Genomic DNA, 27,922 nt, shown 5'->3' on the forward strand with positions numbered 1-27,922 from the left:
TGGAGCAAAAGATAGGCAGATAGATACATAAAAGAAACAAGAAGTGTTATCAATTTTTGAATCTAGGTGATAGAAATACAAGTGTTCATACTACTATTCTTTCAAATAAGCTTCCTGTTTGAAAATTTTCATTAAAAAGCTGAAAAAAAAAAAAGGATTCTAAAAGTTGTACTAGGCACACAATAATTAAACACAAGATGAATTTGATTTCTAGTAAATTTTAATTCCTTGATAAATGAATAGAAAGTCAATTCTAACAGTGAATTTATAAAGAATTTTCTAAATTAGCTTAATTAATTTCATAATTCTGAAATGTCTTATTATGGTAATACTTGATCTTACATAACAGTTTTGAGAAACTAGGTTTTAGAATGTATCAGTCTCCATCATGCTCTGCATCAAATGCAGGCTGTGAGACCTGGAAGCATGAGAGAGCAAGCTGCCTCGAGGTGACACTGCTTACCAGCCAGCCCCAGTCCTTCAGGTTCCTCTGGGTGAGAGAAGGGAGAGGAGCTCTCTGTTCTGATTTCCAGTACTTTTAAGTACCTCAGATCTCTTTAAGCAGCAGGCATTAATAACTGCAACTCATACACAATGCATTTGAATCTAGATTTTACCACTTTCTATCAATGTACCCTGGGATAAGTCACTTAACCTTTCTGACTTTGGGTTTCTCACCTCCAAAATAGAAGCTCCACTTCTAAAAATGATAATTGTGTAAAAACACCTTGCACAGTATCTGCCACAAAGCCAACACTAGTAAGCACTCTCCCAGTCTCTTACTTGCTGATGCCCCAAGTCATTACGTAGCCACAGAATCCCCAACTTGGGACATCTGCAATCTTCTAATGATTCACAAAATCTTCCACACTATTCACAAAGATCAGAACATTCAAATAGTATGACAGCACCCACTTAAAACCACTTACCTCAGTAAATAGAATCTTTTAAGTATTACAGTTAGTTTAACCATACCTTGAAATGGGGAACAAGAGGAAGTGAACTAATTTCTAGTTCCTCAAAATCTAGTTTTATTATTTTGTAAGAATTATGCATTACTAGACCCGATACACCTAAAGTGATTGAGAATTATCCAAATCTAAACATGATTTTTATTAAATTATTAGATAATTTTTGGATCATCCAACAATTCAGATAGGAGCAGATTCTATGCGGGGGGGGGGTAAGTGAGATAGTGAGAAGTTGGTCAACAGACACAAAATTACAGCTAGATATGAGAAATAAGTTCTAGTGTTCTCGACAGATCACTGTAGGGTGACTACAATTAACAATTTATTGTATATTTTCAAATAGCTAGAAGAGAGGATTTTTGAATGTTCACAACAAAAAGAAATGATCAATGTTTGAGGTGATGGATACGCTAATTGCCTGATTTGATCACTGCACATTGTATACATATATCAAAGTATCACAGTAAGCCATAAATCAATTAAAAACAATACGAAAAGCAAAAAAAAGTTAGTAGTAACAGTTTCCTTTCAAATTTGTTTCCAACATTAGAATTCATCTTTGACTACTATTTGTTAGGAAAAAATAAGCACTAAGTATAAGAAACTCATTCTAATGACATATAACACAAAATAAAAATAAATTGCAAACATTTACGAGGGTACTTTGAAAAGTTCATGGAAAAATATAACAAAAAGATAATATGAATCTTTCCGTGAACTTTTTGAAGTACTCTCATATATAGTGCTTACTATGACTATGAACCAAGCATCATTCTAAGCACTTTATGTATATTAACTCACTAGACAACATACCCATGAGGTAGGTATTATTATATGGTGTTTTGAATCCAGCAGACTGGTTAGAATCTATGGCCTTAGCCACTATGCATAATACATCCCAGTAAATGGTCTCAACTATGTACTACTCAAAAATAATGATTTTTAGCATGAAATAATAAAATATTATTTTGATTTTTAAAAATGAACTATAGATGCAAATGTGGTACAAGACTCCCTTGCACAGGATAATTTTTTTTTTAAAAAAGCCTCAATCTCACTAATGAAAATCCTATACAAGCAGCCACTTCAGCAGCTACAAATAGTGAGAACATTTCTTCATATAGGGTCAAAAGATGTATGACAACATTATTAATTTTAATTTAACAGTAATTAAAAATCTCTACAACAGCTCTATAATAACTAGTTCTTATTCTTCACTTACATCCATATTTCCCTTATGTCAAAATACTGTATATACCATATTACCAAACATAAGTTCACTTTGATTACAATTTCTGTTTAAATTAGAAACTATGCTACATTAAAACTAAACAGCACATTTTAAAATAAGTCAGTACAATGAGAAACTGGCTATAAACTGTTCCCATCAACTACAATCCTGCTCATTCTCATTTTAAACTTGGAGTCTCGTTTTTGTCTAAACTCTAATCTATTTAGGCATTTTCAATAAGCAAACAATAAGCTGAATTATTTACAAAGTTAGGATTCCACACATTCCTGCAAGAGTAGCTTTTATGTGAGAGTAAAACACTGTTGCCCTGCAACACAGGGGCAATTTCAGGGCAATAATCTTTCTCTAACCCCCTGCCTGTCTTCCACATTCCCAACCAATTTAAAAACAAAGTCCTAAAAATTGCTGGGGGACCATCCAGGGACCTGTGTGACAATGTCCTAGGCTTCCTTCTTTGGGAGTAAGACCTCAGTAGGTCTAAGAACCAGAAAGATTTCACAGTTTTAAAAGTACATGGCAATTTGGAGTCTGGGTGTAAGTTATAAGATACCAAAGAAGCCAGGTGTTTCCAAAGCATTCCCACCCACTAAGTACCTAGTTGTGAAGAAATTACCAAGGCTGCCATTTTTGAGAAATGTATGAGAAACAGAGTACCCTAACTTCTCTCTCTGCTTGACATTTAGTTTAAAGTGCTCATACCACAAAATCAGAAAAAAATAAATACCTAGGCTCTTCCAATAACTTTTTTTCCTGGGACTTCTACTGAAATTTGTTGTCCTGCCATCACTAAGGAAATTAATTTCTAACAGAAACTAGCTAGCATTTCTCTTACTACAAAATTATTATTGTGGTTTAATTATAACAAAACAAAATCTGAAATTGATATATTGGCAATTTCAAATAAATGAAAACCTGCACAAAGTCCATAATTCAAGAGTACAAGTAACATATAGCCAATATGCTTTCCTAACAGCAGCCAATACATTCTCCTTTGAGACTCACAGATTTAAAATGCATCACATTTGCTTCTGTCCTGCCTTTAGGGAAACAGAATTAAATTCCAAGAAATCTGCCTTGATTTTAGTCAGCTTTTCAAGAAGAGAGCAAAAAGAGTAATTATAACCTTGAAAGCTAAGGGACAAAATCAATGCCTCTACATTAATAAAATCTTGATTATTTTAACATACTGGGAAAACAAATCACTCTAGATAGGTACATGTTCTGAATGGGGAAACAAAGTTATCACTCCTTTAAAAGTTAAAGCTTAAATTTTTTATGAAAACCTTTCTTAAACAAAATGTGTTTTTGTTGCTTCCATAGACACTGTCCTAAATACAATTTATTATTTTTAAAAAATTATTCAGAATAAACATCAAGATATCAGTCAGTGTGCCTTCTTACATGTTGATAGGTACAGTAGTCGGTATGATGCTTTTACTTAATTGGTCCAAGGGAGGGATAACAGGTTCTGGATTAGGAAATCCCCCCCCCCCCCCCCCCAAATAACTAAGTATTAATACTTTAAAACTAGAAACTTTACAAGTTAATCATGAGAAAAATTCTCTAAAGTACTCTACTCATCTTCCCTAACTTGGCAAACAGGTTAACTGTTTTTAAAAATTCAGGGACCCTAGTGAGACACACAGGACAACTCAGCTCCTGCCACAAGTGGCCTCACCATACTTGGTTATTCCGGTCATCTCCTCCTTTTTGGTCATGCTGTTTCTGGCACGAGCCAAGTGCTTCTTCCTATACTGCTGCTTTGAACTGGATCTTCATTGTCATCCTTGTCATTTCTGATTACAACCTGGAGCAGACATTTCCTCCAAAGTCCCTAAATCTTAAACATGTTCTACTTTTTATATTATCAGTTTTGGTGAAAGCTGTAAAACAGACTCATAAATCATAAACAGGAGACTTGTGAAAAATGAATCTGAGTAATTCTGGGCATCTATCACATTAAAAAACAAAAATCAACATATTAGAAATTATAAAAGCATACATCCTCTTTTCATTCTTTTCTAGGAAACAATGCTAAATACACACATGCACGTACACATGCATCTAAATATCTAAAGACCCACCAAGGAATAAAGATAATCACAGAGGTTGTTTCCAAAGATGCAAACCCACAGAAATACAGGACATGTCTACATCTACTTTTTATAAAACATTTTATAAAATAACCTCTTTATAAGGCTAAAATTTTTTAAAGTATGTGTGTAATACAAGTATTTTTTAAATAACACTTCAAAGCATGAAAAATAGTCTATTATCAAATATTTAAAGGTTTACTGTTTGTGAAATATTTTATAATCAATTCAAGTCTACCAATAATTCTATTAAAGCAATATGAAACTACAATAAGAGTAACATTTCTGCTTTTAAAGTAAAACAGAGATCTTCCAGTTAAACATCAGACATGCATTTATCTCCACTTCTTACAGAAAGCTCAACAAAATTAAAATAGGGGTACGAAAGGTATAAACAAACAAGAAAACAATACAAAAGAGAAAATAACAGAAGACCAATAATGCCAACAAATTTGGGAGGGGATAAGAACTGGATAGCATAGTGGTAACCAATTATAAGAGAAGAAAGGCTGATGTCTAAGTGAGAAACAAGTGGACCCATGTCAGGAACTAGACATAACTTACAAGTGGGGATAGGAGGAAGCATGGGATGATGGTGAAGGTGTGATAAAAGCAGAAGATTGGCTGACAGTCTGTACAAAAAGCAGTTAGACCCCAGGTCTCCTCCACAGCTTATGGAGGCAGGTGAATGACTCTATGTTAGGGTTCTTGAACTCTGGAACACTAGCTAGGGCAAAGGGTTTTTACTGAGTCAGTCTACATGATGAATGCTGGAGCCCTAAAGACCATTCCTACATTCTGCTACACCAGGAATGTCGTCAGCAAGTATTTTACTCCACGGGTAAGAGACTATATGATTCTTCTTCAGAAAAGACAGAGGGTTCCCGAAGAAAGACCTATAAAAACTGACATTTGGGCATCCCCCAATGAAAGCACCAACTTTACTCGATTATCCTATAGCTGGGCTCACTGACAAGCAAACTCTGGGCTCACATTCAAACTTTCAATCAACTCTTTAGTACTTTAGACTTAAATATGAATAGACAGTGAAGATCACCACTCACTTGAGGAAGACCTCCAACTGGAAATACTGAGATTAAAATAAACACATATAATTACTTCCTCAAAGAGAGAATAGATACCATACCCATGAAATAAAAATAGGACTCCAAGAAAGGCACTATTAAAGAAAAAAAAAAGTCTTCAAAATATAAACATATGAAATAGGATTTTTTTTTTCCCAATTCAACATGAGGTCTGGAAATCAAAGAATTTCTCCAGAAGAGGGTCAGAGAGATAGAAAATTGAAGGAAAAAAGTTAAATTGGAGGATGAAGTCAGAAGACCCAAAAACAAATTAACAGGAATTCTAGAAAGAGAAAAAGAAAAGAAAGGGGCAAAAATAATCAGGCATTAAACCAACCAAACAAAATAACCTGTTTAAAAGTGAGAAATACTGACTTATTTCTGGATTGATGATAGAGCCTACCAGTGTCCAGTACAAGGAATGAAAAAAAGCCACCCCAGGGCATTTTACTGCAAAATTTTAGAACAACACGGATAAAGACAAGATCTTAAAAGCTTCCAAAGAATAAAGAATCAGAAATCAGAGTAGCACTAGACCTCTGGGAAAAGGAGTTGAAGTCATCACAATGAAGATGTTTCCACATTGGTATCATGAGAGATGGCTGCCAGTGAATCCAGTTTACATGTGGGTGGATTCCAATTTTAGAGATTTCACATTAGGAGTACTGTATAAAAAGCCTCTGTTCTGAGTATCATCACAGCCCAGGGAAAAGGACAATGAGCAACTTCATAAAGAGTTCTTTAGTCACACTTTGTGTGCTACCGTGCTAGGACAGGTAAAATAGGAGAAAAAAGGGCAGTGTTATTCTCTACTTACTTAATATCTACCTTTATCCAGTTCGTTAATCTATGACTCATTTCTAAATAGCACTTTGGCACACCAAATCTGTTCCCACCTTTGCCTCCCATCCTTACCTTCAATTACCTGACCTAAATGAATATCACCACAGCTAATATAAAATTCCCTCCACAAAAAGGTTTAGCCACTTAATTTATATTTACTTGTACCTGGTGTAACTGATGCTAGCATGTAATCTAGACATACTAATCTGGAATCTGTATGTTGTCAAGTTAATCTTGTTTATTTATTTACTTGAAGTCATTTGCCTATCCCAAGTGTAAGACTTTAAAAGACACAAGGATAGTACCTGGTCAAATAGGCAATTAATATTTTTTATATCAGTAACTGATCCAATCACAAAGAATATAGTGCTTTTATAGTTATCAAATGCAAACTCAAGTATAATTTTTTAAAAAGGAATCTGTTTGCTTTTCCATAAATATAAAATCAAAATAAAACCAAACATTTTTAAAAGAAAGAAATGTGCCATGGTGTTGGTGGAGTGGAGTCAGTGTTCTGGAAACAAATTACTTTAAGAGCAAAGCTACTTTGGCTTGAATCACAAGCAATTTTTGACCTTGTCCCAGATTAATAACATGCCTGTGATAACTGAAGTAGAAAAAAAGAAAGTCAAGGGCAAGTGCAAATGGTAAGAGAGAAAATGTGGTAATGCCACTGTAAAGAACCCTTCGTGCATTTTTCTAACTCATGAAAGAAATAACCCCAAAAGAAAATTAAATGTTTCTATGTAAAGTTATTTTAAAACCAACAGGAAAAAGAAATAAATAAGTTTTTACTTTCCACCTTCCCACTAGTTCTGTCCCCTCTAATGCTGCTGAAACTTTTTCCAATTCTTAAGAGTATAATGTTACCAGCAAGAATACAGCCAACTAACAAGTATAAATCCTCAAACATAGTGTTCATGTATTTGTAATTACTTCTGAAAGATACTTTAAAATAGCAGCACTAGTGAGAAACATTATTACATAATATATAATTTGGGTCCTTTGATATTCAAAAGAGAGACAAACTGAAATGGATTAGAAAACTCACCAAAATTAGGTAAAATGGCCACTTAATCAAGGAATTTGAAAAACATTTCAACTTTAGGCTAGCATGAAATTCCTAAATGCTCTTCTTGCCAGGGTTTCAACTGTTTCCCCAAAACACAAACAATACAGAAACTCTCATCTCCTGATTGATTAAAGTACTTTTTTTGGCAACAGAAATCAAGCCAGCAAAGACAACTATGTACTTTCCTTTAATTTCTTTTTAAAGACCAGCCCTTATGAGATTAAAGCATATTTCAGAACCTTTCACCTGGTTAAAAGGAAACTATTGAGGTCCACAGGTCAAAAGGGCAAAGTTACCACATCAAAGATCATGAAAAGGATTTCTTCTTAATCTCCCAACCAGCCAAACATCATCAACGCTGGCTCAGAGCAAGGATGACGTTCCGCCATTATTTCCTAAAGCTCAGACTCTTCACAGTTTAGGAGTTACACACCATCACAATTACCTCTGTAGGTAAAAGTTTCAAATTAAAGCTGTAGCCTTCACTTAGGCTTCTATTCTCCAAACTGCACAAATAGTACCATTTCAGATAGGAGAGATACAAGCCCTACCTCTAAAAAATTGACCTGAACCTATTTGGTTCCTGAGTTCTAAGAGCAGGGGTAAGATACCTATAATTGTCAAATTTCATACTGAGTAAATCCTCATAAAACTAAAGAATTCAAACTTTTAAATTAGGTTGTGGGCAAGGAGGAGTTTTAATAAAATCTGAAAAAAATTATAATTCTGTAATGTGCTTTTTCCATCTCAAACTCTAGTTTAAGAGATAAAAAGTCTGATGCACCGAATGCTATATAAAAGTCTTACCTGTTTGGCTTTTGGGTTCTTCCCAGTTGAACTTTTCTCATTTGTACTTCTATCCATTCCTCTAAGCACACTGATAAAATCTTTCTTGGAAACAGTTGACATCAACTTAGCATGCTTTCTGATAGAACCCCCAGCTTCTTTAACCTTGTCATCAACGTTCTTTTGATGTTTCTGAACAGCGTTAAATAATTGCACCACACCCCTATAGGATATAAAATTACCAGAATAATATAGTTAAATAAAAATCATGATAGAATACAAACTCTATGAGATATGAACAATGTATTTTCACTGCCTAGAAAAGAGGCAAGCATTCACAAGCACTCAAATCAAAGAGTTGAATGAATGGCTCAATACCTCTGAAAAACGAACATACATTTCGATGAACGAACATAAATTTCTGAAGACAATAAATATATGTGCATTGGTGTGTGTGCTTTTTAAAGCTTTGGTCTTTCTAAATCAACTGTGCAATTACATCTGAGAATTACTTTTAACACAACATCTATTTCACAAAATATAGTAATATAATGGTTGAAGACATTACAGTGTAGTGGAAAGAACATGGCCTTGATGGTTAGCTGTGTAAGCATTTGACTCTAGGAAAGATATTCTGGATTTCATCTGTAAAATGGGACAAATAATACCTGAGTAGCTTAAAAGGTATCCAGCTATACTCATATTATCTGCACCTCTTAAAACTAATTATAAAATTATAAAACTAATTATAAAATAATAAAACTAAATATAAAACTAATTATAAAACTAATTATAAAATCCTAACTTTAAAAATATTTATTTACAAAACTTTGTTCTGTAGTTATTTAAATTCATTCAAAGATGAATTCTGAAGATTAAGACCTGCAACATCCAATACAGAAGCCATGAAACACACTGGCTAATGAGCTCCTGAAATGTGGCTAATCTAAAATGCTATGTGCTGTAAGTGTAAAATACACACCAGATTTCAAAGACTGTATGAAAAAGAGAATTTTAAAATCTCATTAATAGTTGTTTTATACTGATTATATGTTGAAATGATATTTTGAATATACTCAGTTACATAAAATATATTATTAAAATTAATTTTACCTCTTTCATTTTACGTTTTGCAATATGGCTATGAGAAAATCTTAAATTACACATGTGGCTCACATACTTCTACTAGACATCACTGATTTAGACCATTAAGAGCCCTTCCAGCTCTAAAATTCTATAATCTATGAATTCTCTTGCTATAATAATTGTAGGAAGAGGCAATCCACCATGGGCCCAGAGCATCTCACCACATTCTTGCTGGGTTTTTCAAGAATGAAAGATTCTGACTACTCTTTACCCAGGCCTTTTCTCAGGGTTGTGTTTGCAGTAAGCGACCTTGAAGGATGAGGTAATGTCTCCCCCCAGACAAAGAGCAGGCTTGTTACCAATCACTGTAAAAGCGATAGCTCCCAAGCACAGCATTCCTCTCCTGCAACACAACACATTGCATGTGCAGGCATCCATTTAGGGCACCTGTGCTGCCCCTGGGGGACAAAGGGAACCAGTGGGAATGTGAAGCTCTGGCTACTGCCTTTGCCATGAGTAGGAAAGTCCTCTGTATCTGACCCTGAAGTCTCTTGTCTTCCTACTAGCATCCGAAAAACTTTCAACAGGCTAGCTTATTAACATATAAGGAGAGTCTCTTCACAGCAGAACCAGGACCAGGGCAAGGAAAGTGAAGTGCCTAGGGTTCAAAATTAAGGAGACACTTACTTTCAGGTGCTGACCTGACTTTTCTAAGTTCTTTATATGTATTAATTCACTTAATTCCCAGAGAAACCCAGAGGTTTATTATCCTCTTTTTACAGATAAACTGAGACAGAGAGAAATTCAGTAGCATGCCCAAAGACACACCACAAATAAGAGTCAGGGCTGAGTTTTGAACCCAGGAGCCTGGCCCTATCACCCATGCCCTTAATCATCCTACCACACTAGGTGGATTAGAAAATGACCAAAAAAATTCAGGTAATTAAGAATTTAAAAGGAATTACACTAAATATAATTGTTACATTCTTTAAGTTGCAGGTTAAATGTTTTCTCCTCTGTGAAACCATCCCCAACTCTCCCAGACAATCTCTTGTATGTCCCCACCATACAGGACATACCTCCATTCTCAAAGAAACTGCAATTCCTATAGATGAGTGGGCAAGGACCACACAGCAACTACCATGCCCTATTTATTTATGGACACAGAAGGCATCAAATAAATGTTTGGTGCCAATGATGGAAAAAAAAAGCAGAATGAAAGGACAGTATGAAGCTGCTATAATGTTTAATGTATTGTGTCATAAATATAATGCAAGATAAAAATAAACATCTAGTGCCATAAATTTAGGCAACGATCATAAAAGAAATGCAGTAAGAGGTCTGATTACCTTGCTCTTGTGACTATAAAAACAAGACGATCTCAAATAAGATCATACCAAATACACACTTAGCACACTCTATTCCTACCTCATGGGACCTGCAAAATCTTTGGGTGTATTCAGTGTTGAATAGACAGACTTAGATATATATCACTTGGCTCTGAAAATGCAGAGCTTAGGAATCAAATCTGGCCAAAAACAGATCACTATCAAAGCTTTAGTACAGTCATTTTTAAAGGGCAAAAACACTGTCTTACCTCGTTGCAATTCTCTGAAGATTTCTCTCTGTTTCTTTGTCTTTGACAACATCTGGCTTTACTCTGCACATCATTTCCCACTCCCGATTCTTATCAAGCTGTGTTATAAATATTGTTATGTGAAAAAATATTAGGCATTTTTGAAAGTGCACAAACTTTGATATGATATTCTATGAAAGGACAAAGGTAATAAATCATTCTGGCTTATTCTGTCATAAGGACTTTAAAAAAACCCACAATTTTAGGGGTTCAACTCAGGGAGCCTGTGGTTACCATGCAGCGCTGTCATATGAAAGGCACAAAGTTAGTTTCTGTCAGGTCTTCTGACAGCAGGGGCCTGGAGAGCAGCCAGCACATTCAGCCAGGCGGCACAAGGGAGGGTGTGCAAGAGCCACATGCCTGACCTGCCATCACCAGATCGGCGGAGGGAAGCGTAAGGAGGACTCCAATCTACTCTTTTTGGCAACAAGTATAAACACTATTTCCCTCTGTTTTCAGAAAATGACTTCCTCAGCAGTCAGAATAATTAAGAATTTATATCAGCTTTTTTTTCCTCTTTGGTGGCTGGCCAGTATGGAGATCCAAACCCTCGACCTTTGTGTTAGAACACTGTACTCTATCCAACTGAGCTAATCGGTACATCAGCTTTTAAAAGAACAACATCATATCCAGATATTTACACAATGACTATTTTTCTTTGCATAAAACAGTTTAAATCCATTTCTCCTCTTGTAGCACACCTGACAAATATTCTTGTCCTATCAATTACAAACCATAGTAAATTGATTTTCTGCTATTGTGCAAAAGTAGAAGGGGAGCTGGGAAATAAGAAAATCCCACAGACAATATAATCTAGTTCAAAACTGTCTTCAAGTAGTATCCTGATCCCAGGCACCTGTTTTGATAAACTGAGGTTTCTTCCTCAGGCCAACATTTAACCAAATATCAAATATATTAATATGATGAACTAATCACCAGGAAGCTAGTAAGCATTAAAACCATAAAAAACAGTGACAACGACCAATAGAAAAAATGTCTCCTTTTATCTCTTCCTTTTCTCTACTCATCTATCTCAGATTTTGTATTCATGAAAATGTCTAATCACAGAAAAACCAAATTCTTGCTCTCAATATAATGATTAGCCAGATTACTTTCTAAAGGAATAGATTCTTCCTCCAAATTAGACAATTTATTTTAACAGTCATGAAATTCACTATCAGAAAATGCCAGAAATTCTTTTTTTGTAAATCTTACTTTTATTTTTAAAACAGTCAATTCTTAACTATCCATAGTACCAAGGGATAATATATATGCTTAATCCCAAAACATTTTTAACTTTGAAATGTATTTTTATATTTATGATTAGAAATAAGTAGCTGATATACTGGAAACCCATAATACTTAACATTAAGAAATAATCATACTTTACACAGAATCCACTCAAAAATATATACAAAGAGCATTTGTAGCTGTTGTGCCACGTTTCTGGTGTCAACATTTGTGCTTTCATGTATTATGTGGTCAGTATCATCTCTAGCACTCAAGGCTTTGACCTAGAGCAGAGTTAGAGACTTGTTCCTTTTGGCTTCAAAATGTTGTTCTTACCCACACTGGAACTTTGGAACTAGAGGTAATTAATGACACTGATATTTTTAAAGCCTCTTCTAGCTTTTGTCAGATAACAAACGAAGATTCAACTTTTCAGCTGAAAAGTTATCCGTAAGATTAGAGACAAAATTTATCTTAAAGTCTAATGAGAATACTGAATTGAAATAAAGTACATCATGTTCTAAGAGCATCATGTGAAAAGCTGCACCTTTATCTAGCCTTTCACACAGAGCAACCAGTATTAAGAACAAAGAACACATTCATCTTAAAATAAGGGTATAGTAAACATAAAAGGAAATATATGCCAATTCAAACCTATTTTTCCTTCATTTTTATTTAAAAGCACCTCTTGGAAATTAGTACTTCTATACTGCCAGTACAACTGTAGAAAATTATCTTTCTTTCATTGGAAAATATTTTAGTAACCAAATATTTTAGACATAGAGAAACTTCATCAAGAATAAGGGATTTAAAACCTTACCACAGTTTCTTTATTTTTATAATATACACAGCAAACTTATATCTACCTTTTGGCCTTTCATTAACAGATTTTACTAGCCTAACTTCTACCATCAGTGGTTTAACAAAAGCATAACGAATACAAGTTTATCTAACAGTAAAATAATCAGTTTTCAGAACCGCGACCATCCCGACTTGTGACATCTTCATAGATTTATATTATAAAAGTTTCTAGCGAAAAAGTAACTAATATGCTTCTATTAGTTCAGAACCTAATAAAGTCAGCATATGGACAGCTATAATTAAAATACTTAGACCCAGGAGTCACTGCCACAGGTATAGTTACTTGATTTAAGGATAAATTTCCGTGCAGTCTGCGTTTCTACTGCTTTGCTTAGATGATTAAATAGCAAACATGCTCAGCAGAGTAATCTAGACTAAATTTCTGAACACAACTTTGGTTATCCACCTATCCACATAAAAAAGCATGTTAAAAACCTGGATGTCAATTGAACAAACACTGCAAGGAACAATTTAATACAGATAAGAACTAGACTAGACAAACTATATAATCTACAAGACAACTGGTAGGACACACCTGTTTTCTTTTCTGTAGTCTTTCTTGCTTTAACTTTTCTTTTTCCTTTTCCAGCTCTTTGTTTTTGACCAGAATGGTGGGTGTACTTTTAGGAGTTTTTTTGTTAAGGATCTTAGCCATGGCATCTGCCCAGCCTGTATTAGTCCCAACACTTGATTCTGCCGTGTCTTCATTTTCTTGGTCGCAGGGTTCAATATCATCCTCATTGTCAGCTTCTATTGCTTCATCACCAGAAGAAAAGTGAGTCTTTTCTGATCCACTGCCTCCTACACAACCTAAGAGTAAAAACAAATCAAACTTTAATTCCCTAGGCAGAGGTTGCCAAGGCCACAGCCAGACCCCTGGCACCTTCATGAAGCTCTGCCTCTCTCTATTCTTGTAAGAGGGGACTTTTCCGAGTCCCACAGCTGCAGTAATGGTGGAGAACAGTGGGACCATCTAATCTACTGTCATCTGCCCCAAAGACCAGCCCAGCTACAGCAACAGGAGAGGTCACAGTGGCTTTGAGACCTAGGACACCAGCAACAGAAACAAAATCCAAAAGCCTCCGCCACATCTCTGTTGTCAAGGTAGTGACAGATGCTGACAATGGACCAGTGAAGGGTGTATTCAAATACACGGCCCTTAACTGTGTCATAAAACTACTGGAGGAGACTAATGAAAACTATGTTTTTAAAAAAAAAAAAAAAAAAACTATTTTATTAAGAAAATGGTACAGTGTTATCAGAATAACTTCTGTAAGGGATTTGGCCCAGATATTTAAAATACTAAATTTGTGTGCAGAAAAAAACTAAAAACCAGTCTCACTTTAAAGAATTTGCATGTAACATTATAAAATTGAGTGTTTTAACATTTGGGGGGAAAAAATTATCTAATGATGTGCCCAATACATCAAAGATTCAATTGCTGCTGGGTGAATGAATGAAAATACCAAGTTCTAAGTTGAAGATAACAAAGGTGTAAGTGTACTACTGAAATTTATAATGCAGAACTGCCACAAAAAGCATTTGCAGGTTACCAGTAAACTAGTTCATCATATACAATTCAAACAACTAGCGTCAGAGAACTGGCAGAAAAACATTCCTGTTGGTGGCTTTGCTGGAAATTAACTTGCTAAGAAGCTATAAGTACTTTAAGCTTTGCAGTCTTTCTCAACTTCTGAAGTTCACTGTACTTGAACAATGAAATCACAAGCAGCTAGTCTGGTCCATCTACATGATCCAGAGCCCTCTGGAGAGCTTGTCTTGTTCTTTAGAAACCTGTGAAACTTATAAAGAAATACTTCAAAGGAGAAAAATCATCCAACAACTTAGTAACCTGGAGTGTTTTTTTAATAAGCAGAAGAGCTAACAAAGAAGGCTGAAAGAAGAGGAAACAAAGAGGAAAACTCAGTGATACACAAAAATAGCTGCCACTTCACGACAATGTCTTTGGGTAACAAACGTGCTTTCTTTGGTTGACTCCAGAACTAGGTAAATCTCAAAGATTAATACAGAAAATGCCATTACTTGAAACCTTTCCTATCAAAATATCTCTAAATAACATTAGTAATTTAAGTAATCTTTTAAATACTGACTTAGTTGGATTGAGATAAAATTTATTTAAAGCAACTCTCAAAGAAGAAGAAAGCCTAGGCAAAAGTAGGTTTCCTGCTGCTCCCTACTTAATTCAATACTTAATTCAGTCCTCCCATCCAAATCAGAATCTTCATTTATTGAAAAGCAATCCGCAGCCCAAAAGTACTTCATTTCAGTGAGTCTGTTCTGAGTCCATTCACCCTTGCCAAAGCTAAGCACAGTAACCATAACCTCCGCTTCTACCTTCTGAGAAGTCTCCTCACTGATTCTTACTGTTACTTCAAAATGGTATATTCTCCTACTCCAAGCCTCAGTTTCTTCTTTCAAAGTTCAACAAAACGTGCATATTTTGCTTTTAAATATCCTCTCAGCTTTTTTATATCAGCTTACTGCTATGACCAAAATATAAGGGAGAGAAATATGGTTGGCTATTAACTTTGGAGTGATCCCCTCTAATCTCCTGACTTGAAGCCATGAATCAAGAGATAATTACTGAAAAGACATAACTTTTAGCTAGCGATTATAGGACTCACAATTTGAGTATTACTTTTGCATAATACCTTCATTTTTTAAGTGCTGAGAATGCATGAAACAAAAAAGGTGTAAAACTAACAGCAAATAAAAATATACATATATAAAAATGAACCTCAAGCATATAAGTAAAAATAAAGTACCTTCAAAAAATTAACGGGGCATTACATAAAATTGGAGTTAAACAGAGAAAACAAAAATATTTTACATTTTTAAATAGCATGATCATAAAATATAAAGTGTGTCAATGGCATGAAAAAATATAAAAGGAAATGTTAAAAGCAAGAAATCACTTTTAATTCTATCACCCTAATGGAGCTGCATATTCCTTAATAAACAGAAAGAATTTCTTAGAATAGAAACTCATCTGCCATATATTCAGTTTGAAGCTTTTTTATATGAAGACATGTGACTCTAGGCTTCAACATATAAATATAAGTGATATATAAGAACTGTATTATTGCCCACAATATTTAAAAAAAAAAAAAGATATCTAAATTTTGCCAAAGGCTGGTAGCATTATTAATTTAATAAAAATCTGAGTGTCTACTATATACCAGATTCCAGGGCCACGCAAATTTTCCCCAAGAAGCACCTCCTAGGCCCTGGAAAGCACATTGAGAGACAAAGTTTGAAGAATATAGTTAGCTGGAAAATAGATTAATATTATATATGTTTTATTCCTCAGAATCAGTAGCCCTACACAAATGCTAATATCAAAAAAAAAAAAAGAATTCTTGGAACAAGTGCTTCCTCTAGAAAGCATTTATCTAAATGTAAAGAGGCAAGATGGCTCACAAGTTTGTGTCAATGAAAAATATCTGGGTGATTAAAAGCAAAAAAATCTGTACCAGTTCCTCGTAAAATGTCAAAACGACAACACTGACATCTAGTGTTTTGTGCTGATGTACTCACACACAAATAGCAGCATATTCAATGTTTTTCAACCGCACTGTAAAGGCAGCCAAAACACATTATGACTGTGTAAGCTACTCTAAATCCTCCACTTCGAAACCTTGGCTATTTTTCCTTGGTGTGTTTCTTATCCAGCGTGATCACCACAGCATGCATATTATGGACACAAAATAAATCCATGAAAAGTTTTATAACACCATTTTATACAACCTGCACTTACTTACCCCCTTACCCACCAATGAAAAAAACAAACAAAAAACTCCAGAAGAATTCCCCAAAGTCAGAGTTTTTATTTTATTATTTTGTAAAGAAGCTGTAGCTCGGAGGTTTTCAGTCAGGCATTCATCGCCAATGGAAATGATATTTTATGTAAATAAATTTAAAATGCCAATTCAATGAGGTCTCCCAGCATACTAAAAAACAGGGTTTAATTCTAGGATACCAAAGATTATCACTATGCAAATCAGAAGGTAGAACTGAATTTTACTATACACTACCAACGTAAGATTTTTCTAATTTTCCACTAAGTGATCTTTAACAGCAGAAGTTAAGTGGATATATCCAGGGGTTTAAGGGAAATCACCACACAAGTGAAAAATTTCCTTGAAGTCCTGTGTGTTATCTTAAATGTTAATTTTGCATTATACTTTAAAAACGTGGAACTTAAGAAAGGGTTACCTACAAAGGATACTTATTAGAAGTAATGATTAGAAGTTGCAATCATGACAATGTTCTCTTTAGAGCTGCCCACTAGCCACCAGCCACAAGAATCCACTAGGCACTTCAAATGTGACTAGTACAACTGAGGAACTGAATTTTTATTTTAATTTTAGTTACCTTAAATTTAAATAGTCACATGTGGCTAGTGGCTACCACACTGGACACAGCAGGGTTAGACCTCTGAAACAGACTTAGGCATTTCTCATCTCCTTCAGCATTCTCTCCCAAACCTCCAGCTCCCTTTCAAACTTGCAATCTTTCCCAGATCCCATATACGGTTAGCTGCGGGCAGGAAAGTGATCCATTTTTCTTAGCCTTTGGAACTGGGATAAAGTTTTACGAAGATGCACCACCCTTCAACATTTACTGAGCACCCATGGATGATCGGCAATGAAGGTAAAAAACAAAAAAATCTAAACAAAGGATTCTCTCCATGAAGAATTCAAGAGTCTAGCAGGGTAGATAAATCAGATAGCCAATTGAAATAAAACTTGTAAATGTTCTTAAAGAAAAGCAATGAAGAAAGGGTGACTACTGTATGAGGGCATCTGGGATGGGTCAGGGAAAGTTTTACAAAGATGATACTCAAGTTGTTTCTTAAAGGGCAAAATAAAAGTCTGAGTAACGAGACAAAGGAGGAGGCCAAGAAAGTAAGATGCCACCATCCAGGCCGATAAGAGGGCAAGATCACGGAGCCTAAAATCAAAAACATCCTACATTTGACTGACAAGTTCAGTCTGGCTGAAACAGGGAGATTTGAGAACTGGATGAAAAAAACTGGGTATAAAAGAACAGATTGAGGATTTCATAAAAATCTGATTTATGATCCAAGAAATACAATGTACATTATTTTACATTATTTTCATACATTATTATACATTACTTTAACATATATTTAAAAATATACATTAATCTTTAAACCCAAAATTAAAACCAAGAGTTTAAAAGTTCTGCACTCCAGGTGTGTGCTTCCAGTAAGAGACCAAACTACGAGTGTACTTTCCTTTTAGCCCTCACCTTAGGTCCTTTATTTTCAAAAAGTTTCTCTATTGGATTAAGGCTTTTCTTTGAAAATGCAAATACCACCTGGGAGCATTAAGCCTACTGGTTAACCTTTAGCTTATTTCACACCTGTGCCATTTGCCCCACGTCAAACAGAATTCCTCACAAAACCTTGACTGAGATCAGCTAGTATTGGTTGCAGCTATCTGGGTTCAATCTCCACTCCAGACACAAATCTTAGTGATTTTTCCAAAGCTGTTAATATTCTCTGCCTTAGTTTCCTCATCTGTAAAAAACGGAAATAAAATAGTACCTACTACATTGGGTTTTCATGATAATTAATATATACAAAATTCTTAAAAGAGGCCATAGTAAGCATCATCTAAGCATCAATTACACACCACACGCACACACACAGACATACACTCACATGCAAATACATGCAATGAGAATTTTCATGAGGCTGTGGCAGAGGAGAAAGGAACAAGGTATCTAGAATCTTTGCAATACATGTGAGGTGTTGAGTGAGAAGCTTTAGACGACCAGACAAAGCACAGGGGTTAAGGGCTGGCCAGTTAGCTCTGCTGGTTACTGCATGGTGTTGTTAACACCAAGGTCAAGGGTTCAGATCCCCACACCGGCCAGCCACCAACTAACTAATTAAATAAATAAAGAATTTCTATCTAAGCCTCAGTTAACCAGGACAGTACATTTCCCATCTTCATTCTGATTTTACCTAAATCCCCCTAGTTATGAACAGCTATATAAAACTATTGCTTCCCATTCAGTTGTAAATCATCTGTTCTGCTCATGCCACGTGCTCTTTCCTGCCAATTATTACTAATTTTAGAATATTCAAAATCAATGATTTTAAAACTTTTTTTAAAAGCACTTACCTTTGAAAAAAATATAGTCATCCCAGATTCCCATAAAAATAACCAAACATAAAATGAAAGTGCTAACATGGGACAGCACTGTCGTATGTGATTACATGTGCTATCTGGGCAAGACAAAGCAGACAGAGCCTGGAAGTAGTCTGTTTCCTGAGTCTGTAATATAAATTGCTAAACCACTCAAGTAGGACTATGATATACTTCATTTCTTAGGCATGTTCCTTTGCTATTTTAACTAACTTAAATGATGAAGGAAGCTGTAAGCTGCAGTTTGATGAAAAGCACATTTATCTGCTAGGTTATTATATCTCAAATACAGCTTTGTAGTTTATCAAAAATGAAGGGATCTCTCCTAGGACTGTCTAGATTGTTAGCAAGTCATGTGTTAGAAGTAGACGACCATTTTTCATATATGTGACCAAAACAATTTAGGCTTTTCAACTGTCCAGAAAACCTGAAATTATCCTCCCTACTATGTCATACTCACACAGGTATATTCTGTGAGGGAGGGTCATGGCAATGGATAACGACCAAGGCTCTTCTCACATGGGTTGACTTACTGACTACAGAAGCTTGTTTGTCCCTAAAGCTACAAGCTTAAGAATCTAGTTAGCATTGATTCTAAACCTCCAACAATGTATCACCACAATTAATCTGAGTAGTTCAAGGATAACTCAGGGGTGGAGGCCATCATCCTCCCCTTTATAATACTTGATGATATCAACCACTGTTTTTATTTTTTCACCTGAGGTGATTTACTAAGTAGGGAGGCTGTTTTTTCATTATTATTATTATTAAGACTCTAAACTTAAGAACCAAGTATAAATTACATCTAAACCTCCAGCAAGGTACGGAGTTGGCAAATTTGAGCAGTTCACAGATAACGCAGGTAGAGATGTCACTCTCCCTCTGCAAAGCTAGAGCATAATGTCACAACACCAAGGTCAAGGGTTCAGATCCCCATACTACAAGCTTAAGAATTTAGTTAGCACTGAACCTAAATTATACCACTAAAAATGCAGACTGCATTTTACCACTAAAACATACAAAATGCAGACTGCAGCATTTCACCTTCCGCATATCTCTGATTCATGACCACTGTGATGCTATGACCAAACTTCAAATCCTACTAAAGATTACAATTTACCAAAAATTCAATCCGAGTCATTTTGCTATCATTCACGTTTATATTATACAAAATGGCTGTTAATTTAGCCCTCAGTGATAATCTGGTATATGAGAAAAGACTGTAAAAAAAAAATCACATTAAGAGAAGTTTCCAATTTATTCAGTGAGTAAATGGTTATTGAGTACTACAGCACCCATCAGGCTCTATGCCAAATTCTGAGATACAGCTGTCACCAAAGCTGACAAGGTCTTGTCCTCTCAGAACTTGGGAAACTTCTGCAAAGGCTAACAAGCAATATTTAAAAGTTCTGCACTCATAAAAGCACAATTTTCTACCTTTCTTATACAATACATCAAAAGAAATTCAAGCCAGAGGTGAAAAATAGAGCTCACACAACACATGGGCTACACTTGTGTGTTCTCCATGAAATTCAAGTAGCATCTCGCTAAAGGAAGTTGCTTCAAATTCTATTCAAAACACATCCCCCTATCAATTTTTATGATCCAGTTAAAATTCAAAGATAAGTCTCTGATTCTAATTCCTGACAAAATGAGCCAGTACTCTTTAATAACACACCTACAATCTGCATACTAATTTCTCCTGTGTTGGAAGCCACTGCCTTTATAGTTTCTCAGTACTGTCCCCTGAACTTTTTTGATAAATTAATAGTTCTGCCAAGGTCACATGTAAACAACTATCTGAACTAGAAAAGGTGTTTCCATGGGTCACCTTTCCAGAAATATCTGACTTCACAAGAGAAAAACAGCAATTTCTTGTATTAAATAGCAAATTCTGAGTTAAACTAAAGAATGTCCATTTTCAACCAACAGACCTACATTACTGCATTTATTAAAGGGCCCTTTATTGTTTATCTTTGTCATAGATAGGCAATTTAAATCCCCCCCCCCAAAAAAAAAGTAGATGGAGACATCTAAACTAAAACCTAAAGGACAAAGAAAAGCTGGTGAAAGTGAAGGAAAAAAAAGAGTATGCTAGCAGAAGAACAGCATAAGCACAGCTAGGAAGGGAGAGCGAGTACACTGTGTTTGAGAAACTAGGAGTTCAATTCCATATCTTGGCTATTGTAAATAGAGCTGAGATGAACATGGGAGTGCAGGTGTCCCTTCAACACAAGGATTTCCATTCCTTTGAGTATATATCCAGAGGTGATTGCTGGATTGTATGGTAGTACTATCTGCAGTTGTTTGAGAAACCTCTATGCTGTTAACAGAGGACTGGATAAGGAAAATGTGGTATATAAACACAATGGACTACTACTCAGCCATTAAAAAAAAAAAAAATGAAATTCTGCCATTTACCGCAACATGGATGAACATAGAGAAAATTGTGTTAAGTGAAATAAGCCAGGCACAGAAAGAAATACTGCATGTCCCTCACTCGTAAGTGAGGGAGCTAAGAAGCAAAGACCATAATAAAATGAACTTTCAGAAGGAGACAACAGACCTATAGTTACTAGAGGTGGGAAGTAGGGGAAGGGGACAATAGGGAGTAATTGGGTAAGAAACACAAAAAGTAATTATGATTTGTAATGATGAACATGCTAATAATATGGATATGAATATCACATACTGCACATGAATACTGTCAACTCTGTACCCCATAAATATGTATAAATAAAAAAAAAAAAAGAAACTAAGATTTCAGGATGCCATGAGTAACCTAGGGAATGACATGTGAACACTGAGAAGTAAACAGTGGTCAGAACACACAGGTGGGTGTGCACAAGGAGACAGTCGACCCTCATTGGTGGATTCTGTATTTGCAAATTCAACTACTTGGTAAAATTTATCTGTAACTCCAAAATCAATACTCATGGCACTTTCACAGTCATTCACGGACATGCTCAAAGTGTTGAAAAATGTGAGTCTCCCTATACACATACTCCCAGCTGAGGGTGAACAAGGTAACCCTCTGCCTTCTTGTTTCAGCTTTCCCTCCTGCAGTCTATCTAGTGCCACATTTTTCACATTTCTGTGCTGCTTCTGGTGATTTCACCATTTAAAATGGCCCCCAAGCATAGTGCTGAAGTGCTGTCTGGTATCCCTAAGTACAAGAGGCTGTGATGTGCCTCACAGAGAAAATACATGTGCTAATAAGCTTGGTTCAGGCATAAGTTATTTTGTTCTTGGCCATGAGTTTAACATTAATGAATCAACAATATATATTAAGTAAGTGACTTTAAACAGAAACACAAAGAAAACTAGCTGATATTATTATATTATGTTATTATTATATAGTACTATTATATATAAATAATATATAATATTATATATTATTATATTACAATTATATTGATAAGCTGACAAAAATGTTCAGACCAGAGGCTCACAGGAGCCTAAGCCTATTTTTCCCCTAGCAGCACTGGTGCAGTACTTACTAATTCAGTGTTTCCTGTGACTTTACAGAACATTACCATGACTTGTGAGAATCAACTGTAAATTCATAAATTAAGAATACACTCTTAGAAATTTTTATACCAATTTGTGATTACTGTCATGATCCCAAATGTGTGGTCAAGTTTCTGGTCATTCTTCTTTATTGAATTTTAAAAGTACCTGCCCATGATTGGAAATTAAAAAACAAAAACCAAAATGGTCTTGCAAGATTGGCAATGTAAGAGGCCGGCTTGTGGCTCACTCGGTAGAGTGCGGTGCTGATAACGCCAAGGCCACGGGTTCGGATCCTATATAGGGATGGCCGGTTTGCTCACTGGCTGAGCATGGCGCTGACAACACCAAGTCAAGGGTTGAGATCCCCTTACCGGTCAAAAAAAAAAAAAAAAAAGACAAGATTGGCAATGTAAGAATCAGTGCCTGGAGGACATAATGCAGGGAAATGGAGAGACAAGACCCCTTTGTACTAACATAAGCAAAAGAGATGCAGGCAAGAACTAAGGTGGTGGCAATAGGAGAAACAGAGGAATTAAACCAAAAAGACGTGGAAACAAAGAGAAAAGTAAAGGATGACAATTTTGTTTCTGGCTTGGGCAGGGAGTAGATGGTAATGTCATTCTCAGAGACAGAAGAGGCTTTGGGAAAGGAAATTATAAATTCAGCTTTGTAAACACTGAGTTCAAGGTATCTATGGAACGATTAAGCAGAGGCAATCAACAGTTGTCAAAATCATTGTCATTAACCCCAAATTTTACCACAAATACATGATGAAGTGGATAGATTATTGAGAAAGCAGGGCACAATAACAGATAACACCCCACATCTATGAATGTAATAAGTTTTCTACTGGGAGGCATTATTGGTATAATGGAAAGAATATTTCCAAGCCTGATTTCTCATCTGTAAAACAGAAATGCCATCAGCCACCTTACAGGGTTACTAAAGGAAATTCAAACCTTTCTTCTGCAAAGAGCTCCACCTTACAAACCTTACTGTTAACAAAGGTTAGACACATCATCATCATTAACGCTAATATTTATGAGTGGGTACCATGTGCCAAACATTAAATGCTTTACATATATGAACTCATTTAATCATCACAACAATCCTGAGGTAGACATTATCATCACTCTCAAAGATAAGAAAACTGAGTAGATAAGAGTAAATAACTAGCCCAAAGTCACTCTGAAAGGCAGTACAATCACAGGTGCCTCTTATATAATTGAGTGAACATGAGAATTTGTTTCTAAAAATAATATATGGATATTAGGAGAAAAAAAGGAAGGGAGGGAGACTATGGTTATAAACAAAACACTGGGAGGGGTGCTATAGAAATCTGATCACAAAAATATTCCTTTGTGATGGAACCTTCCTAAGTGGCAGAAAACAGAAAAGTGTGTCTCAGTACCAAGGTCTCCTTTTTCCCAATGCTTCTTCAGATTCTACTGCTCTGCTCTTTCACTTTCTGGATAGCTTTTTTGATCACATATATCCTCCTGGTTCCTCAACCATATCAAGGCTCTAGAGCCAAACTTCAGTAATGGTTATATCATTTATCAACTTGCTTATCAGCTTATTTATTGAAGTAAGCAAGTTATAAACTCCTCTGTACCTCAGTTTCCTATAAGTAAATGAGGATAATATTAGTATCAATCTTGCAGGCTTACTGTCAGAATTAACTGAAGTGATATAAGAAATTTAGAACAGTACATGGCACATAGTAAATCTCAAAAAATATCAGTACTACTGTTATTATCTAATTCCTCTAACAGTATAGTTGGTTGTCTAGAAAATTGAATACTTCTTCCTGAAAAACAATTCAAGTAAAGCTCTTCACTCAGTCTTTACTGTCCTGTCAGGACTAGTGCAGGCCCTGACATGGAGTTTTGCAATTGCCTACTAACTGTTTTGCTACTCCGCGGCAGTCACCATATAGCCAGCAGTAATATTTATAAACATCTGTCACTCTCTCCCTTAAAAGTTCTCAATAACTCCCTGCTGCCTACATAGAAAGAATCTGATCTCTTTGATATATGGAGCACAAAAGGCTCTTTACAATCTGGCTTTAACCTCTGTTACCAGTTTCACTTCTGATCACTTCTCTGAATAGCTAGAGCCATCACAGATGACTCATTTTATCCAAAATAGGCCATAAATTTTAAAAGACTGAATGCCACTGTATATGTTTTTCCTTCTGTCTGAGAGAACTGTCCTTTCCACCCCCAGGCCTAGAAAACTATTCATCCTTCTAAGGCCTAGATGATGTGTCACTTCATTCATTTATTCAACAAGAAAATTTATTGCATACCAAAATGTGCAAGGAAGACCCTGTGAAAATGATAGACAAAGACACAGTTCTAAAATTTGGGAAACTTAAACATATAAGGAAAAAGACATGTTAAAATACACCAATAATACAGGTTGAGCATCCCTAATCCAAAATCCAAAATTTTGAGGGCTCACATGACCCTCAAAGGAAAGGCTCACTGGAGAATTTCTAATTTCATATTTCTAATTAAGAATGCTCAACCATTATGCATTCTGCAAATATTCCAAAATCTGAAAAAATCTGAAATCCAAAACACTTCTGGTCCCAAGCATTTCAGATAAGGGATCCTCAACCTGTACAGTATACTATGAGTAATATGTATAAGATAGAAGCAAGCAATGCCTAGGCTGGGTTCCACAGGATATGGATTTCTCTGTGTCCTTACCATTTCTGAATTGGACCATGATCTTGATACTACCTTTTAAAAATACTCAATACCTTGTATTATAGTCCTGTGTTTAATATTAATATGTCTTCCCTAAAACTGTTAATAGTAGGACAGGAATTTATTCATCCTGTTTCCTCAACACCTAAAGAGTGACTGGAACACAACAGAACATAATTATTCATGGAGCTGAAATGGATAATTAGGTTTCCATATTAGCCAAAAGTCTTCCTAATCCACCATGCAACTGATCTATAATAGCAAGAGAACCTTAGACCTTAATTAGTATTTATATAAATAATGAAGTAAGTCAGAACAGTTGCAACTTGGAATTATCCAGTAATTGAATAGAGAAACTGAATTTCCACCCAAATTTGTAAGCAGTTTACATTTTGCTCCAAATGTAGTAATGTTTCTTGGACAACGCTGCTTGAACTAACTACCTATTGAGTTCAAACAAAATATCAGAACCAGAAGTTCTAATTCCTGCTCAACCAACAGTTTGTTTTCCTTAACTCCTTTGGCATAGAATGAGGACTCTGATTACCTAGGGACTGCAGTAGTATACCACAGTTTCTTCTTCTTGGTCATGGAAGTCCAGATTCATTCATTAACTTACTTAAGGATCTATGAAGGACCCACTATGCAACAGGCACTGAAAATACAGCAATCTCTACTTTTACGGAACTTACATTCCAGTTGGTAAAGACACACCATACAACATGTCAGGCAGTCTGAAAAGCGCTGAGAAAAAAATAAAGCAGGATAATAAGTCAAAAAGTAAAGGCAGAGAGGTAAGGAGAAAAGTAATGGTGGTACATTAGATACGGCATTGGATCAGAGATTGAAGGAAGTGAGGGACAGAGAGCCATGCAAGCATCTAAAGAATATTATAGGTGATGAATCAGCAAGGGCAGAAATCTTGGTGTGAAGCATGTTTGAAGCGTTAGACAAACCACAAGGATACCAATATGGCTAGACTACAATTAGCGGTTAATGAAGGGCTGAGTGTCAGAAGGTGAGAGAGAACCTAAGACAGATCATACAGCCTAAGGAGTCTGAATGTTATTCTCAGATGGCAAGCCACTGAATCATCTTGAGCACATAATTGATGTGATCAAACACATTATAAAAGAATAGCTGTCTGTTCTGTGGGTATCAGCTAGTAAAAGGACCAATAACTGGGCAGTAGGAAGTCAGGGATTGCCTGTAATTCCTTGTAACCTAAGAAGCTGGTGCCAAGAATTATGGTAAAGAGGAGTAGCAATATAAACACATGGCTGAAGGCCTCAAAATATGCCTGTATTATTCAGTTTTCTGTCGCTTATAAGAAAATACCTGAAACTGGATAATTTATAAAGAAACAAAATTTATTTCTTATAGTTTTGGAGGCTAAGGTCAAGGGGCACATCTGGTGAGGGCCTTCTCGGCAGGGACTCTACTTGTTAACCGCTTGCTCTCCTTATAAAGCCCCAGTGTACTCCCTCATAACCTATTAAACTATTAACCCCTTAATCCGTGAACAAATTAATCAATTCATGAGGGCATAATCCTCACAGTCCAATCACTTGTTAAAGTCCCACCTTTCAAATACCATATTGGGGATTAAACTTCAACATGAGCTTTGGAAGGGACAAACATTCAAACCACAGGAATGCCCTTCCTTCTTTTCATTATTAAGCGTCTCTGGGAGAGAGAGTTATCAAATGCTAGTTTTATTTACTCCACTTTAACCACCTACTCTTCTTTCATTCACTACTATCTAGCCTCTAACTCCCAAACACACGCACGCACCTACCGCACAAGAAAAGTCAAGAACACTCCTCCTCTCATCTCTTGGCCTTTTGCTCCTCGCGCCCAATGAGACAGAGACCTATCCCACTCCTGTAATTTTAAATACCACCCCCCTTCCTTTCACCCATCAATACTGTAAGTTTCTCGGTAGCAACAGCAGTTCCTCCCGTTTTAATTAATAACTATGACCATGAAAAAATCTAGTAAAGAGTGTGGAAACTCAAAATTACAGCGGACAGCGCCCCTTGTCTTAACATCACTTACCCAAGCCTTCTCGCTGAGCCAAAGTCGCCCCTTTGACGCCATGCCGAGGGAGTAACACCAGGCGGCTAGCAGCAAGTGGCACTCGCAGCCCCTGCTTCCCACGAATCAGCCCGGCCTTCCCTTTCAGCCGCCAAACCTGAGACCTACGACATTACCTCTGCTGTTGGAAGCGTCTTTAATCTTATCTTCCATCTCCGGTGCTACAGCCCTGGCAACAATTTTCATCTTCTTCTTCTTCTTTAGGGAATTTTTCAGCTTTTTCCCCGCACTCACACGTGAGTCCTGAACGGCTGCGGCCATTTTCCCTCACCGGAAGCGCCACCTGAGAGTTGGGCCGGGTGGCAACAGAAGTAACTTGCTCATCTAGTTCCGGTGCAGAAGATTCCGGGGCGGATCCCTTTAGCCCGGAGTTCGGCGCTGGAGCCTCAGAGTGTGGATTGGTGAGAGGTCCGAATCGGTCCTCACGTGAGGTCGGTTCCAGGACAAAAATCAGTGAATGAATGGACCGTCTTAGCCGAC

The 27,922-nt window shown here is 36.1% G+C and overlaps 1 protein-coding gene across 1 annotated transcript in view; it reads right to left on the minus strand.

Moving 5' to 3' along the window:
* RRP15 (ribosomal RNA processing 15 homolog) overlaps positions 1-27,708 on the minus strand; it is a 38,416-nt gene extending 10,708 nt beyond the window's left edge. The window contains exons 1-4 of the mRNA XM_063114767.1: positions 27,559-27,708; positions 13,451-13,725; positions 10,786-10,883; positions 8,124-8,325 (exon numbers count right to left, since the gene is read on the minus strand). Coding sequence (XP_062970837.1) covers positions 8,124-8,325; positions 10,786-10,883; positions 13,451-13,725; positions 27,559-27,703 — 720 coding nt within the window. The 5' untranslated portion in view covers positions 27,704-27,708. The remainder of the gene's footprint in view (positions 1-8,123; positions 8,326-10,785; positions 10,884-13,450; positions 13,726-27,558) is intronic.
* Between the last annotated feature and the right edge of the window lie 214 nt (positions 27,709-27,922).

Source organism: Cynocephalus volans, chromosome 11, assembly GCF_027409185.1.
Source record: "Cynocephalus volans isolate mCynVol1 chromosome 11, mCynVol1.pri, whole genome shotgun sequence".
In the NCBI taxonomy this organism is placed as follows: Eukaryota; Metazoa; Chordata; class Mammalia; order Dermoptera; family Cynocephalidae; genus Cynocephalus; species Cynocephalus volans.